General features: G+C 41.3%; 1 protein-coding gene across 1 annotated transcript in view; it reads right to left on the reverse strand.

Moving 5' to 3' along the window:
• LOC120021854 (microtubule-associated protein 1B-like) overlaps positions 1–16,355 on the reverse strand; it is a 40,578-nt gene extending 24,223 nt beyond the window's left edge. Inside the window, exons 1-2 of the mRNA XM_038965700.1 lie at positions 16,172–16,355; positions 13,659–13,760 (exon numbers count right to left, since the gene is read on the reverse strand). Of these exons, the coding sequence (XP_038821628.1) occupies positions 13,659–13,760; positions 16,172–16,355 (286 nt within the window). The remainder of the gene's footprint in view (positions 1–13,658; positions 13,761–16,171) is intronic.
• Between the last annotated feature and the right edge of the window lie 359 nt (positions 16,356–16,714).

A 16,714-nucleotide genomic window follows, 5' to 3' on the forward strand; every position in this document is an offset into this window, starting at 1 on the left:
GTTTTAGGAGATCTTATCTTTACGAGAGTGATTTTATCAAGTTTAAAAACACGATGCCTAAACCAAACTTTTGTAAAAAAGTGAAAGAAAAGGCCTTTTCGGTGTTGAGGGACACTGCAACACTAGGTATTGTTTTTGTATCAAATACTTTTCTGAGATTATTGGAGGACAATCTATTAATTATGAAGCCAGTCTGATCTGGGTTGACCAGCAGAGGGAGGCGTGACTCCAGTCTCTTAGATAGCATCTTGGTGACCTATAGCAGGTGCACTTTAGGGGGTTTTCCCCTTTCTTGTGAATCACTGTAATCACATCTTCAGAAAAAGACTCTGAAAAGCAGTTGTGGTTCCCGGGTTTTTTAAGTACCTCCATAAGGTAGGGTACCAATAGCTCCTTAAATTCTTTATAGAACTCTGGGGGGAAACCATCCGCCCCAGGAGATTTATTAGAAGGTGAACATTAAACATCCAACAATTCTGGGACTGAGAAATGATCACTCAGGCACTCTCTGTCCTCCTCTGGCATGGGAGGTTGAGAGAGGAGAGAAATGAGTTGATCTCTGATTGGGAAGTATAGAGTATTTCTTCAAAGTATCATTCATTTCAGTAGGGTGTAAGGATATCTCATTAGTAAGAGTTTCTATAGCATGAATTGTCTTACTTTCCTCTGTTTTCAGTTGCCATTCCAATACTATATGGGCTTTCTCTCCAAGTTCGTAGGATCACTGTTTTGATCTAGTAAAAGCCCTCTCAGATTGATATGTGTTCAGCGTACTATATTGCAGTTTTTTATTTACCAAGAGCCTGTATAGGTCTTTAGTCGGGCCTCTTTGGTAGGTTTTTATCGAGCTCAGGAATGTCAGATTCAAGGACATTCATTCCGGCACCGTATTTTCTCTTCAACCCTTTCGTAAAGGGTTTGTTTGTCTTTGAAAAAAATATGAATCTGCTCTTCGATGGATGCACAACATTCAGGTTGCTTCAAGAGTATAATTTATTTTCCATTGATATGCTCCATTTACCTTGGTAGGGATGGAGAGTGATAATACCAGAGAATGGTCAGTAAGCAATCTGGGGAGATATTCAGTATCTAACAATTTGTGAAACAGTTGGGTTTATAGCAAAAAAGCTATGTGTGTTGTGTGGGTGTGAATAAAAACAGTAGTCCCTATCCTGTGGGTGCCTCTATCTCCAAGCGTCTAGTAAATTGAGATCCTTCATGAATGACATGATGAGTTTGGCGGCTTTTGTAAGAGGGGAGGGTTTATCAGAGGACCTGTCAAGAACTGTATCTAAACAAAAATGTAAATCTCCTCCAGCCAGTAGCCATCCTGGTGCTTGAGCAATCTGAAGGAAGACATTCTGAATGAACATATGGCCATCAAAGTTTGGGAGCATAAATATTCAATAGGGTCCAAGACTTCGAAGACATACTGTATGTCCCTGCACCAAAACAAACCTGCCTGAGTGATCAAATATGGTGTTGCTGACACAAAAGGGGATGTTCCTACATTGCGGCTCCTCTTGCTTTGGAGTTAAAATGAAGACGCAAAAACTTGTCCCACCCATTTAATTTCTTGTGTTCACTGGCTGTAAGATGAACACAATGTCCGCCTTTCATTTCTTAAGGTACAGTATGTATACACTCTTTTTTCTCTTAACCGGGCTGTTAAGACCTTTTACGTATAATGTGACCTATTTTAGTGGATTAAGCATGGGCTGGGTTTCAAACAGATAACCGAATGGTATACACTATTATGAAAATAATGAGGTAACACAGAAGTGACCTATGTGTCTCTTTAGGAAGGAAACAACATTTACCATAGAAAAAACCCAACCCGATTGTTAGACTAAAACAACAATCAATCATAAAAACATTTGTGGAGATATATTTGTTGCTCGCTTTCCATCTTGCTCTTACTAGCTAATCTTTGACATAAACTAAAACCTACGAGCTCTCTATGCCGAATATTTTACTGTCAACAATAAGGGCTGCTTCAGTCTCTTTTCAGGAGAAGAAGAGAAACATAAATGAGGGAAAAAGCAATAGGCCTAGGCCTACTGATTTTGCGTCGCCCAGTGAATATCAACACCAAAATATACTCTCCCATAAATATCCCTTAATAACGAGCATAATAGAACTCAGTAACATTAATTGAAATTGTCCCACTCACCTGTAGCGGCCGAATCGTGGGGTAATCACTTCCAAATTCAAAATAGACATTAGCAGTTCAGTCCCAGGACAGCAAAAACAAGATAAATCCATTAAACTGCGTCAAATTCCACCGATAGACCTTTGTAATTCAAACGCGGTTCAGTTCTTCTCTCGGCGTGTCGAAGAGATGGCTTCGGCCATTGTACTGAACTTTCATCCGCGCGGGGAGAATGAGGTAGTCAGTGATATTCTTCTCCTTCAGCTCTATGGTGGCTGGCGTGAACTGCTTGCGACGACTGCCGAGATCCGCGCTCATATCCGGGAAAAGACAGACCCTCTTGCCAGCAACGGTGATGTCCCCTTTGGCTCTTTCAAGTCACAGTATCTTCTCGCTTTCCTGGAAATGGAGGAACCGTGTGGGCTTATCTGGTGTGGGTTTTGGCGTCAAGGTTCTGTGGGCACGTTCGGTTTCTAGTGGCTTGGTGAAGTTGTTTATGCCAAGGACATCAGGGATCCACTTAGTGAAGAAACGATGGGATCAAGGCCCTCGCTGTCCTCCTTCAATCCCACCACATGGATGTTGCTACGTCTGCTCTGGTTCTCATCTGGTCCACCTTGTTTTTGAGATAGGCATTGTCCTTCTGCAGGGGTTTGATCACCTGGTCATGTCATGTGATGGTATCTTCAATGGTGCTGGTGTGCAACTCAGCCTCAGTTGCTCTCAAAAGCAGATCATTCAGGGAGGATTTCAGGCCATCAAAGGAAGAATGAAGTTCAGCCGATTTCTTGTACATTTTTAGTGAAAGACCTTTTTTACCATCTTGAATTTCCCGGAGGAGAGTCGCAAGCATGCCAGAAGAATTGGAAGTGGCTGCCGAGAGGAACAGTGTTGAACTGTCGTCGGTGCTCTCAGAGCTAATGCTAATCTTGCTAGCTGTGGCGTTGCTATCGTTAGCTTGAGATTCAACAAAGTTTTTGTCACTACCTCGCTGGCAACGAGCATACTGCAGGCAGGCTGATGCAGACAGAACATGCTTTCCATCCAATCCTGCAACCTCCGTTCCAATTAGGCCGTATGATTTTGCTTGCTTTGGACTCCAGAGAAGTGACATGATATATCCCTAGTTGAAATTGGCTGCTAACATGAATGCCTTTCAGCGCCAAATGCAGGTATAAAACACAGTTTATTTCTGTAGCCTATCTTGCACTTAGAAAATGCATAACCGTTTATGGCTGTAATGACAGGCTACAATTGCACAGTGATTGTTTGCGCATGGCAACAAGTGGAGTTGGGTTGGAAATAGTAATAGTAGGTTACAGTATTTATTACAATCGTCTATTTTAACTGGAATAGTGTTGGTCATTATTAATAAGTGCAGCATTTCCACTTCAAAATAGTTTAGCAAAATGCTTTACTCATCAGATTGTGCTGCATTCCCCTCTTGTAATAATTGCTTAACGAGTCTGTGACAGCGTTTGAGTGTTGTTTTTTTGTTGGGCTGAGGACATGCCCCCCAAAAGGACTGTGCACAGCCCTGCAGCTAATGGAATGAAAAAGTGGGTGTTTTGTCCCCTTTTTCAGGGTTTCTATGTAGATCAAATGCTTTGGTTAGTGCCCTACTTTACTTTTCTGCAGAGAACAGAGGGAACAGTTCAACCCAAAAAGAAAATGTTAAAACTCAGTTATATGCAGTACTAGGCCACAGTCCCAGCATTCATTTTCTATAAACACAACTAACACACCCATCCTGTGCACCTTGGAAAATGCCTCTGTTTACTTTATCCCTTTACTTTACCCCTTAAAAGAAAGAGATAACAATAAAGGAAATACTATTGGGTGTCTGTTACCAGAATGCTAACAAAATTAGCACAAGTAAGAGCGAATTTCCACAGAGGCTGCTAGCTAAATATGCATAAGAAAATAAACAAATTGCAAAGACAGTCAATCCAGCTCATAAAGTTATACATATATAGATAGGAACTACCGAATATCATTTTTGGTGAGTTTGGACATTTACAAGCATATGTGAACGAGAGACATTGTGCAAATGAACAAAGTTTTGACGCATGCTTGTCTGAAGGAAGAACAGTACCGCAAAGTGTGTTCACGCTGTTTCTGTGTGGAGTCTGGAGTCGCTAGGGCAATGGGCCTGACTTTTCTGCCCGGAGAAGTTGGGGTAGGAGAATTCATGAACAGCATTCTTGTAAGGGGTGTTTAACTGGCGGCAGAGAAGTCAGACGCAGGAGAGAAATAACTGTGTTTCCATCGGCGCAGTTTATTTACAAAAAAACCCACCGGAAAACATAATAATAAATATCAATGGGTAACATAACCCGACGCACACCAGTACAGACGTACACAAACACTTACAATAAACAATCTCCGACAAGGACATGAGGGGAAACAGAGGGTTAAATACACAACATGTAATTTCGGCGGAAGTCGTGACAATTCTATCAGCAGACAACGCTCTGACTGATGTGTAGTTACTCTACTCTGGTACATTTCTCAATGTACCCAGCCTACTTTTCTCTGGTAAAATGCGAGATGAACTTTAAGCAAAATATTAGGAAATGTAGCTGGCTACATTATTTCGATGATAAACATTAGAAATATGATGGCCATGCATCGTTTTTGCAAAAAAGACCTTGACTTTTCATTGTAAACTCATTTACTTGTGTGGCTGCAGTCCAAATAGCGTTGCACTTCTGTTGTCATCTGATGAAAATGAAGCTATTTCCTGCCGAATGTGTTGCACTAATATATTTTCTGCGAAGGAAAACTATAGTTGCATACCCTGATTACTCTAATGAATCAAAAAAACACTTTGACTTACAATATAAAACACGACCCCTGTCAATACTCAACTGGGGAACCACAGTAAGCGTCATAATGTAAAATAAAGTGAAATGAAGAACGCGATCTGCTTAATCTCCTAACGTATTGCACAAGTCGACTGCAGGTATTTACTTAAAAAGTAGCTACAAGTATTCAAATGTATTGAAAAACTTCAAAGAAATAGTTTCAATGGCATTGACAGTGTGGAAGAAACATCCCGTGGCTAGGGCTGTTACCCGCACAAACACATGGTTTCCATGTGTTTGATGCCATTCCATTTGCTATGTTCCATCCATTATTATGAGCTGTCCTCCCCTCAGTAGTCTATGCTGGTCTACACCTGTTGTTTAAAATATTATTCAATTCTTATTTGATATGCTTGGAGCAAGTGACGGAACCCCAGTATGCGGTCCAAAGATGCTGGTCAGTGGACGATAATCTGTAAGTTCTTCCAGTACAGATCCTGGTGAAACTGAAACACTCCAAAGATGATGCCTAGGGCTTCTCGTCCTATCTGTGCGTTAGTTTCTGCTTCGTTCAATGTCCTCGATGCGAAAGCAATCCGCTTCTCTCCACCAGAATGCATGATCTGCTCCTGGAATGTCTCGTTCTTGTTTTCAGTCTGACATTTTCTCTGAGCTCTTTTTGTTTCTGCAGGCTCGTTTGATGTGGCCCTTTTTATCACAGGCTCAGAAATCCATGTCCTTACAGCAGCATGTACACGCCTGATGTCCCACGTTACCACAGGGGTTCCCGAGTGGCGCAGCAGTCTAAGACACTGCATCTCAGCATTAGAGGCATCACTATAGACACCCTGGTTCGAATCCAGGCTGTATCACAACCGGCCGTGACTGGGAGTCCCATAGGGCAGTGCCCAGCGTCGTCTGGGGTTGGCCGGTGTAGGCTGTCATTATAAATAGGAATTTGTTCTTAACTGACTTGCCTAGGTAAATAAAGGTCAAATTAAATATATATATATAGATATAATAATAATGTGCCTTGATTTCTCTGTCTCTGATTTCAGTTGCAACTCTGTGCACTTTTACTGATGAACTCAACTGCTGAGCCTCTTTAGCAGCTAGTTCCATGGACACACTGACTTCAATGGCCTTTGCCAAGGTCAGATTACTTTCAGTCAATAGTCTCTTTTGTATAGCTTCACTCCATAACCCACATACTAGTCTGTTTCTAATGGTGTCATTTAGAACATCATTCAACTCACAGTGCTCTGATAGTTTATTTAATGCAGCAGCAACCATCGTCACTGATTCTCCCTATTCCTTATTTATTCTGTGGAACCTAAACCTTTCAGCAATAACTAGTGGTTTTGGTGAGAAGTGTCCTTTCGGTATTGTGCACAAACTGTCATTCTGTTACTAAACTTTGCATCTCTACTGTTCTTAAAGTAAATGTATTTTTGTAAAATGTTCTGTAGAAATTGTTAAAAGTAGTAATTGTGCATAGACTTGTATAGTTTGTTTAACTTTGCAATCATTGGTTATGGTTGGACATACATTTTAAAGGGAAAACTATGAGTCTCAGTGTCACTCCGTTATCATGGCATTGCCCAGGATTAAATAGTTTTTATTAACCGTGTGTGATAACGCTGTTAGTATGGTAGGCTTTTGATGTTTTCAAAGCTTTTAATTGAGGATCAACATGAGAACAGATGCACTTGCTTAATTATGTTTGTTAATATTTGTGCTTATTGGGGAAGCGGTGTTAAAACCAGGCCAATTTACAGCACAATGAAGACAGTTTAAAAGCACACCAGCATAGTACATTTCTCAACATGAATAACGCCATAATTTATACACTATGCAAAATGGTAATGACATTTCTAGTCAATTATCTCCTAGGAGCATATTATTTATTTACATCATATCTAATTAATTTTTGATTGTGGGGAATACTAGATGAGAAGCTTCTCATAAATCATCCTTACTATGTTATAAGACTTTACACAGCTTATTGTTATCTATTTTATTGTTATTACTCTTCCTCCACATTGTAAAAAAGCCAACTTAACCAACTGCTTAATCAGCGTAATTTTGCGAGTTGAGTGGACTTCAGAAGGACAAGAATTTGAGATAATGTGTTAGTGTCAACAAACTCCCCTCAAAATCAGCTGAATTTAAACAAGCTTGTTGAGTGAAATTACAAATTCATGTATGCTTAAAACAACTCAACCTTTTCCACTATTATCATATTTCCCAGCATGCTATCTTGCAGGTTGATTTTCAGAATTGCTTGTTTCAATATCTGTATTTTTGCATGTACTTTGATTGGTTGATTAATTGCATGCTACACAAACATAAATAACAAAAAAAATTATAATCTGTTTGTAGATGGACTTATTGCACCTGTTACTGAGATGGCTTTTTCAGTTTATATGATTAAGGTAGTCTCAATAAGCAATATTCTCTACCTTGGCAGTCATTCTGAATGCAGGTTGCGGGTGATTAAAAAAGTTGGATATCCACTCTGTGGCTGAATTCCAATAGGAAATACACATCACTTTGCAAGCAAGCATAATGCGATTTGTAAACCAAGAGTTTCAACCCACTGTGTTAGGGTGTAACTCTCAAAGAAAAGCCTTATGATAAATGTAATGTCATAAAGTGTTTATTTTTAAAGATACCATGTTCACTTAGGCCAGGCCTGGGCAATTATTTTCCATGGTGGGCCACATTAGAATATATTTTTGCCATTGCGGGCCAGAATCATATTACAGGATTATACATCATGTGTGTGACTGTGTTGACAGATATATCTACTGTAAATCACCTCCAGATATGCTACTTATTATACTTTTTTAACATGCACAGAAATAAACCACATCCATATTCTCCTTTTGGTAGGTATTTTCATTATTAAACATGCAATGAACTACACGGAGGGAAAAGTACACTGTGCATTCAGCACCACGGACAGAACCCTTGTTAATGGGTATGCACAACAACACAAGAACGAGAGAGAGAGCTCAACATTACATTTAAACTACTCAATCAGTGTGGGGAGTGAAGTCTCTGATGGGCATTGACTAGAGCAGTGAAGTCAGGTATAGTTTCTGACGTCGATATGCGCAGGATTGCTGAGAGGTGAGAGTCAGTAAGAGATGATCTGTGCCTTGACTTGTTATATTTCATCACTGAAAATGTCTGTTCACATACATAGGTTGACCCAAACAGTACAAACATCTTCTGAGCATGACTCCTAATCTTTGGAAAGTTTTGTTCATCGAGAGATGCATAGAACCTCGTCAGTGACATTGTTTTGAATAGTTCTCCAATCACTGCATCAGTCTGAAGATCGATAAGCTCAAGTTGCAGGTCAGTGGGAGGGTTATCCACATTGAAGGTGAAAGGAGAGGAAACCAACAGCATGTCATTTTCCAACACTGAGAAAACTCACTGTTCAAAGCACGCAGCAGCGATGTATACTTCTCCCACTGGTCATCTGATAGGGAACAGACTAGTAGAGTCGGAAGGTGGGTGGGATTGTTGGTTTCTACTTGGTGGGTCAGGAGGAGTAATTTTCCTTGAAGGCTTTGACAAGGCTGTGCAAAAAGGCCCTTCCCTTGTAGTTCGGAATTCAGTTTATTCATGAGGGACATGATTTCCATGGTGAAGGCAGAAACAGCCAACCATTATTTATCTTGCAGTTGAGGGAAATCCACATATTTTCCTTTCATTTGCAAAAACTCAGCAATCTCCGACTTCAGGTCCCACACCCTTTCAAGCGCCTTCCCCAAACTCAGCCATCTCACGTTTGTGTGGTAGGGGAGATCTGCATGACCCGACTCTGTCTCTTCTAACAGTGAGACAAACTGCCTGTGGTTTAAAGATTTTGCTCTTATGAAGTTTACCACTTTAGTGACTGTATCCACAACATGGCTCATTTTCAGAACACATTTACAGAGCACCTCCTGATGAATAATGCAATGCAGGAAAATAATTTTCTGATCTGGGTTCAGCTCAGCTACTTGATCTTGTATCCTTTTCAAAAGGCCAATGTTTTTTCCTGCCAAGTTTGGGCACCCATCAGTGGTCACACTGGATAACTTTTCACAACTCAGTCCCAGCTTTGCCACACACTTACTAACCTCCTACAACAAATATTTCCCTGTGGTTGTGCTCGTCATTAACTGCACTGAAGCAAGCTCCTCTGTAGTTTCAAAGTCTGGGGTTATGCCTCGTAAGAATATCAACAACCGCAAAATCATTTACCTTGTCTTTCAACTGCTGTTCCATATTCTCTGCAATGTCCTCAACATGCCGTTTCACTGTTCGTCTTAACAGGGAAACATTTTCAAACAGCTCTCTTGTCGGGGCAAAGTATTGCTGCAGAGTCAATTAAACATTATTTAATGAATTCGCCCTCAGCAAATGGCTTGCTATGTCTAGCAATTTTGTGGGATAGTACATACAGTTGAAGTCGGAAGTTTAAATACACCTTAGCCAAATACATTTAAACTCAGTTGTTCACAATTCCTGACATTTAATCCTAGTAAATATTCCCTGTGTTAGGTCAGTTAGGATCACCACTTTATTTTAAGAATGTGAAATGTCAGAATAATAGTAGAGAGAATGATTTATTTCAGCTTTTATTTATTTAATCACATTCCCAGTGGGTCAGAAGTTTACGTACACTCAATTACTATTTGCTAGCATTGCTTTAAATTGTTTAACTTGGGTCAAACATAGGTCAAGCGTAGGTCTTCCACAAGCTTCCCACAAGAAGTTGGGTGAATTTTGGCTCATTCCTCCTGACAGAGCTGGTGTAACTGAGTCAGGTTTGTAGGTTCCTTGCTCGCACCCGCTTTTACAGTTCTGCCCACAAATTTTCTATGGGATTGAGGTCAGGGCTTTGTAATGGCCACTCCAATACCTTGACTTTGTTGTCCTTAAGCCATTTTGCCACAACTTTGGAAGTATGCTTGGGGTCATTGTTCATTTGGAAGACCCATTTGCGACCAAGCTTTAACTTCCTGACGGATGTCTTGAGATGTTGCTTCAATATATCCACATAATTTTTCTACCTCATGATGCCATTTTTTTGTGAAGTGCACCAGCCCCTCCTGCAGCAAAGTACCCCCACAACATGATGCTGCCACCCACGTGCATCACGGTTGGGATGGTGTTCTTCGGCTTGCAAGCATCCCCCTTTTTCCTCCAAACATAACGATGGTCATTGTGGCCAAACTGTTCTATTTTTGTTTCATCAGACCAGAGGACATTTCTCCAAAAAGTACAATCTTTGTCCCCATGTGCAGTTGCAAACCGTAGTCTGGCTTTTTTATGGCGGTTTTGGAGCAGTGGCTTCTTCCTTGCTGAGTGGCCTTTCAGGTTATGTCGATATAGGACAAATTTTACTGTGGATATAGATACTTTTGTACATGTTTCCTCCAGCATCTTCACAAGGTCCTTTGCTGTTGTTCTGGGATTGATTTGCACTTTTCGCACCAAAGTACATTAATCTCTAGGAGACAGAACGCGACTCCTTCCTGAGCGGTATGACGGCTGCGTGGTCCCATGGTGTTTATACTTGCATACTATTGTTTGTACAGATGAACATGGTACCTTCAGGCATTTGGAAATTGCTCCCAAGGATGAACCAGACTTGTGGGGGTCTACAGTTTTCTCTCTGAGGTCTTGGCTGATTTCTTTTGATTTTCCCATGATGTCAAGCAAAGAGGCACTGAGTTTGAAGGTAGCCCTTGAAATACATCAACAGGTACTTCTCCAATTGACTCAAATGATGTCAATTAGCCTATCAGAAGCATCTAAAGCCATGACATCATTTTCTGGAATTTTCCAAGTTGTTTAAAGGCACAGTCAACTTAGTGTATGTAAACTTCTGACCCACTGGAATTGTGATACAGTGAATTATAAGGGAAATAATCTGTCTGTAAACAATTGTTGGAAAAATTACTTGTGTCATGCACAAAGTAGATGTCCTAACCTACTTGCCAAAACTATAGTTTGTTAACAAGAAATTTGTGGAGTGGTTGAAAAACTAGTTTTAATGACTCCTACCTAAACTTCCGATTTCAACTGTAGCTAGCTCTCGCAATTCCGTTGTGTGATGAATGCAGTTTTGTGAGAAGTCCTTGCTGCTTTTGCAACTGAGAAAGCAACTCTTTCGATGCACTTGCCATCTGCAAAATATACATATTCCTATATTTCTCTGCGTGCCTCATCTGGAAGTGTCGGGACAAATTGTAGTCTTTCAAGACAGCAATGTTCTCTTTGCACCCTTAGCACACAGCTTTCCCTGATAACTCAATAAGGAAATATGTCGATGTCCACTCTTGCTGGAACACTCTACATTCATTGTCTACTTTCCTTTTCTTTGAAATCTTTGAAAAACTAATTTTTGCGCAATTTATAGCTAGCTACTATTTGTAACCGTGACGTGTGTGTCAGCCTGTCAGTCACTGTCTGTCCTTATACGTTCCTTCAAAATAAATGTCCCACAAGCCGCGGGAGTTTAATCATTACACAAAGGCAAGTATTCAATGGTCTTTTAATTTGAATAAGAATACATTTCTCAAAACTTTAGTAAACCAAATTCTTTATGTGATCTGGGCATAATTCCACAGGCCACAATGAATCAAGTTGCAGTCCACATATAGGCCCCAGGTCAACCTTTGCCCAGGTTTTACTTAGGCACTTGCTTGGTGATGGCTAAGGTACAAAATTGCATCGAATACAACAATCCTGTCTCTGTTGCTAACAAATACAGTCATGGGTGGTAACTACAATTCACTGGAAAGGCACTCTGGGAAATATGCAAATAAGGTAGAACACATTCTCAAGTTGAATTGTATGTTCACTCAACCTAAAATTCAAAGTTGAGTGAACATACAATTTAACTTGAACACGTATGTTGGGTCAGCTATATGCCCAAATGTTGAGCCAACTCACAATCGTATTGTACGTTGAATCAACATGTTTATTTTTTCTTCTTATTATTTTTTTTACAGTGCATCCCTCTCATCCCTCCTTTTATTGTGAGACCCAGGCTACTGAGGAGTTCATCTATCGCTCATTCCCCCGACTCCCTCCTTCTATCCCTCCCTTCATTGTGAGTCCCAGACCCAGGCCACTGGGGGGGTTCATCGAGCTAATTACCCACGGGTCTCCTGTGCATCTGCATCCGGGCCGCGTTGCTCAGCAACAACACACACACAGAGAGGAAGAGAGGGCGAGGCCGGAGGAGAGAAAGCGAGGGAGACGCTATCTGGAGGAGCGAGAGGGATAACAGGAGGAATAAAGAGGAGGACAGTGCACATCACTTAAAGGCTGTTATGCTCAGTGAGGTGAACGTAAAATGGCTACTGACCCCTGCTGTGTCACTGTTTAGCGGTCGACATTAGAAGTGTCAAAGTGTATTTTGGCTAGACACACAGCTAGAATCCGCACAGCTAGAATCCAGTTTCGACCACCATGGTAATAAATGGCTTTGGTTTTCATCTATATTTGGCATCCATTTTGGTTTGTTTGCGAGGATTTCATATTATTTGAATGTAGCACGCCTCAGTGTATACCACTGTATCCGCCAAGGATACCCCAACATCACACAATCATTGACAAGAACAATCAAAACAAATTGAATATGCAAACCTCTAGGTATGTAAATATCCAAACTGCTGCTGATTCACCAGCTGTCAGTTGACAATGACACAACCCAAGGTCAGAGATGTGAGATCATAAAGGCAAACACACACACACACAAACAAACACACTTGTGTTTTCTATCCTCATGGTGACTTAAAATTGATTTCCATTCAAAACCCTATTTTCCCTAACCCCTAAACCCTAACCTTAACCTGTGACCCATAACCCTAACTCCTAAACCTAACCATAATTGTAACCCTAATTGTAACCCTAAACCTAACCCCTAAGCTTAAAATAGCCTTTGTACTCGTGGAGATGTGGGAAATGTTCTCTTCCAAGGACAGTAAAAATATGAATCTATGTATACTGTCTAGGTGCAGTTGAAACTTACACCAGGTAGGTGTGTGCTTGTAATTAACACAAACCACGACACCTGCCATCTATTCTCTTCTGGCTGGAGCCATCAGCCCAATGGGCAGCCTAGCTGATCATGACCTGTATGGGTTATACTTTACAATACAGAGACAATATTCCATAATAATAAAAGCTGTATATTCCAATGTAATAACATGGATATTAGGTAGATTATCCGTATGGAATAAGGCCTATAAAATGGGACACCTTGTGAAGCCAAAAGGTCGGCTGCACGTCTGTTCCCGGTCAAGGTCACCCTGTCCACTGCCATGCCACATGTCCTGCTAGCTATTAGTCCATCAGGACCACTCCTTTATTGCCCACGCTATAGGGAGACAGCCAAGCTCACTGCTGACACTACAGATCCAGGGATACATAATACAATCACAGACAGCACAGAGATCACACACTAAACACTGCTGGGGGTTACTGCACCTAGAACCTAACGAAGGTACAGAGACAGAGTTAGAAGGAGAGAGAGAGCAAGAGAGAGAGAGAGCGAGAGGTATCCTCTGAAAATGTAAAGAAGTGAAGTATAGGGTGAATATTCAACATTAAACACGCATAGACTGTAAAGTTGCCAATAGTGCATTGTCACATCTTCACGTTTGTTTTGTGCTTGACCTTACCTCGTACATCTGCAGAGAAACGGGCTGAATGTCTGGAGACAAAGAGCTTGAGTTCCTGGTCTAGGTTACAGTCGATGAGGTTGGTGTCCCATGAGCGAATCCCTGCACAGAAAACAAAACAAAAAGATTGAGGAACAGAAAAACATCAGTGCAAAAACCCACTTCTTCTGAGACGCAGAGTAGGTGAATGGATGATCTCCGCATGTGTGGTTCCCACCGTGAAACATGGAGGAGGAGGTGTGATGGTGCTTTGCTAGTGACACTGTCTGTGATTTATTTAGAATTCAAGGCACACTTAACCAGCATGGCTACCACAGCATTCTGCAGTGATACGCCATCCCATCTGGTTTGCTCTTAGTGGGACTATCATTTGTTTTTCAACAGGACAATGACCCAACACACCTCTAGGCAGTAACAACATTGACCCCAAAGTGCAGATAACAAGATAACAACTAGTAGGCCTATAGGACAAAATAAGGTGCAACGCATTGACGAGCAGTCTGGACACGGTCAGGGCCTGGGATAACATCATGGAGGTGATGAAGACACAAACAGTAGAAAACCAAAGGGTGAAGCCTGGGCCTGTGCTGATTGATTCATCAGGAGAGAAAATGCCCTCCTAGAAGATGATGAAGTATTACTGGAACTGTGTGCACAGCATGATGCAGCTGTGTCCCAATTCCTGATTGATATCTGACATGACCCATTCAAACCAGACATTCAACAACACATGCAACAACCTAAGTACGTTTTTCGATGAAGAACTTCGATGAAGTTCTTTTTCACATAATAGGCTACGCAACCAAACACATAATAATAAATAAATAAATATTATAATAGGTTTCAAAACAAATGTCTAGTTTTCCCTTTAAAATCCCTTAGGGAATTAATGTAAAGCATGCATTCTTTGCAAAGGCATATGAACAGATTTGCCATCATAATGAATACATTTCTCTTCAAAATATAGGCCAAATCTACTAAGCATAACCAACAATTTAGTGAATATGGCCTAAAATATGAACATGTCGAATTCCATCATATGTTGTTTTTATAATCCATGCAATTCTGTTAATAGTGTGTTTTTACTGTAAACGATAAAATACAGGAGAAAACCATAGCATGAATTTTCATTGGTCACTCCTATGCAGTAGGCCTCAGCAGGTTTTTCAATGTTCCACAAGTTTACGAAACATGACGCTGTAATCCGCCCACACATTTTTTCTTCCGCCACAGTTTCTTCTTGTCATGCCAACCTGTATGACCACCCAGGACCCAACCAATGCTGACAGACGAAACAAGCACCGTCATTCCCAAACGCCTTTACGTTTATGTTTGAATAGTGCTCCCTACGACTTTCCGTAGGGACCGCAGTGCGGAGTGGGCCACGCCTACATGCCGGTGTCGGATGAGAGAGACCATGATACAGGAATGAGAAAGCAAGGATGAGGAATGGAATGGGTCTTGTTGGGGCGGGCACGGTGGATGATTTAAGATGCAGCAGCAATAGGAGTGTTATCACGCATGTACATAAAGCAACATCATGTTCAAAATATGGAACTATTGGAGTGCGCGCACCTGCCAATAAGTAGACTAGCCTACACCCTCCTTTGTTGTTCAGTAGGCAAAATGTGACACAGTGGAACAAAAGCTGTCTCAGTAAGTGCGAATGCAAAGTGTAGCAATGCTATATAACACCAAAAATATATAATTTTTTTTATGGTTTAGGTGTGTGTAAAGGGCACAATATAGGCTCGGGCCCCTCTATAACAGTAGGCCTATGAATACATTTCCGACAACTAAACAACGGATGCACTAAACCAAAACATGAAAAAATTTATTGACGCAGGTGGTCTATATCCTGGCCCTGATCCGCATCACATCCCCAAGAAAAGCAAAAACATGTCTTATTGACGCACAATAAGAATGCTGAATCATTCCCGAATCCCGACAGCTTTTCCACGTGTGTGACTGATTTAAAGTAACACTGCAGAAGATATTGTGTTATGGAAAGGTAGGCTTTACCTTTCCATAACATAATATATTCTGTTCTATAGAAATGGTGTATGGAGGAAGGTGAGGGGGAAAGGGTGTTGAGGTGTGGACCGATGCCATCTGTTTGATTTGCGCTAACCACAGATTTGCAGACACCACACTGGGATGGGCCGTGCGCGCAGCATGCAATATCACATCACTAACAACAACACAATCATGTTCACGTTGTTCTGGTTGCCCGAGAGCTTCATTGCCATTAATGCCTATGGAAGTGGATGTATCCAAAATTAGATAGTGTTATGCGTAAAGTAGCCTAAGTTACAAAAACATGGATCCAGACTTGGCGCATGATGTAGGCCTAGGCTAGTTCTTCTCACAATATTCCAAATAAAATAGAGTCTAGTTGTAGCCTATGACAAAGCATTCAGCACATAGTGTTGTTGCTGCCGCTACCATCATAGGCTAGCCTACACCACATCCTCAACATCGTAATAGGATATCGCATTCCTCAATCTTCTTACCTTTTTCTATATCGGCAATGGCACACTTCAAGTGCTCCTCCGTGACCATTTCCCCAATAACCACAAGCAGGTAAAATTTGTTGTCAACAAAACGGTGCGAGAGACTCGCGGACATCGGGGATGCCATAACGTTGCTGGAGCTGCTTAAAGTCTCAATATCTGCGGACTCCACAAGCGTCGCCATCCTCGCATTCACACCAGGCAGCACACACCCTTGTCCGGCTACGGAGTTGAGTGATCGTCACCAGACTTACAGTGCGCGGTGAAAGGAGTGGCCCTGCTTTTATACCTCCAGACATTGTGTCATGATTTGCAACCGGAGGAGGAGAGGGACACGATAAATCGGTGCTCTGGTGCGCTCGCGCTCCCATCCACAGCGAATCAAACTATGGGATCAATATCATGCCAAATGTAAATCACCAATCCACAAATATAAATCACTTTCCGCAAATGTAAATCATCAATCCACAAATATAAATCACTTACCGCAAATGTAAATCATCAATCCACAAATGTAAATCACTTTCCACAAATGTAAATCAT

Source organism: Salvelinus namaycush, chromosome 26 (genome assembly GCF_016432855.1).
Source record: "Salvelinus namaycush isolate Seneca chromosome 26, SaNama_1.0, whole genome shotgun sequence".
Lineage (NCBI taxonomy): Eukaryota > Metazoa > Chordata > Actinopteri > Salmoniformes > Salmonidae > Salvelinus > Salvelinus namaycush.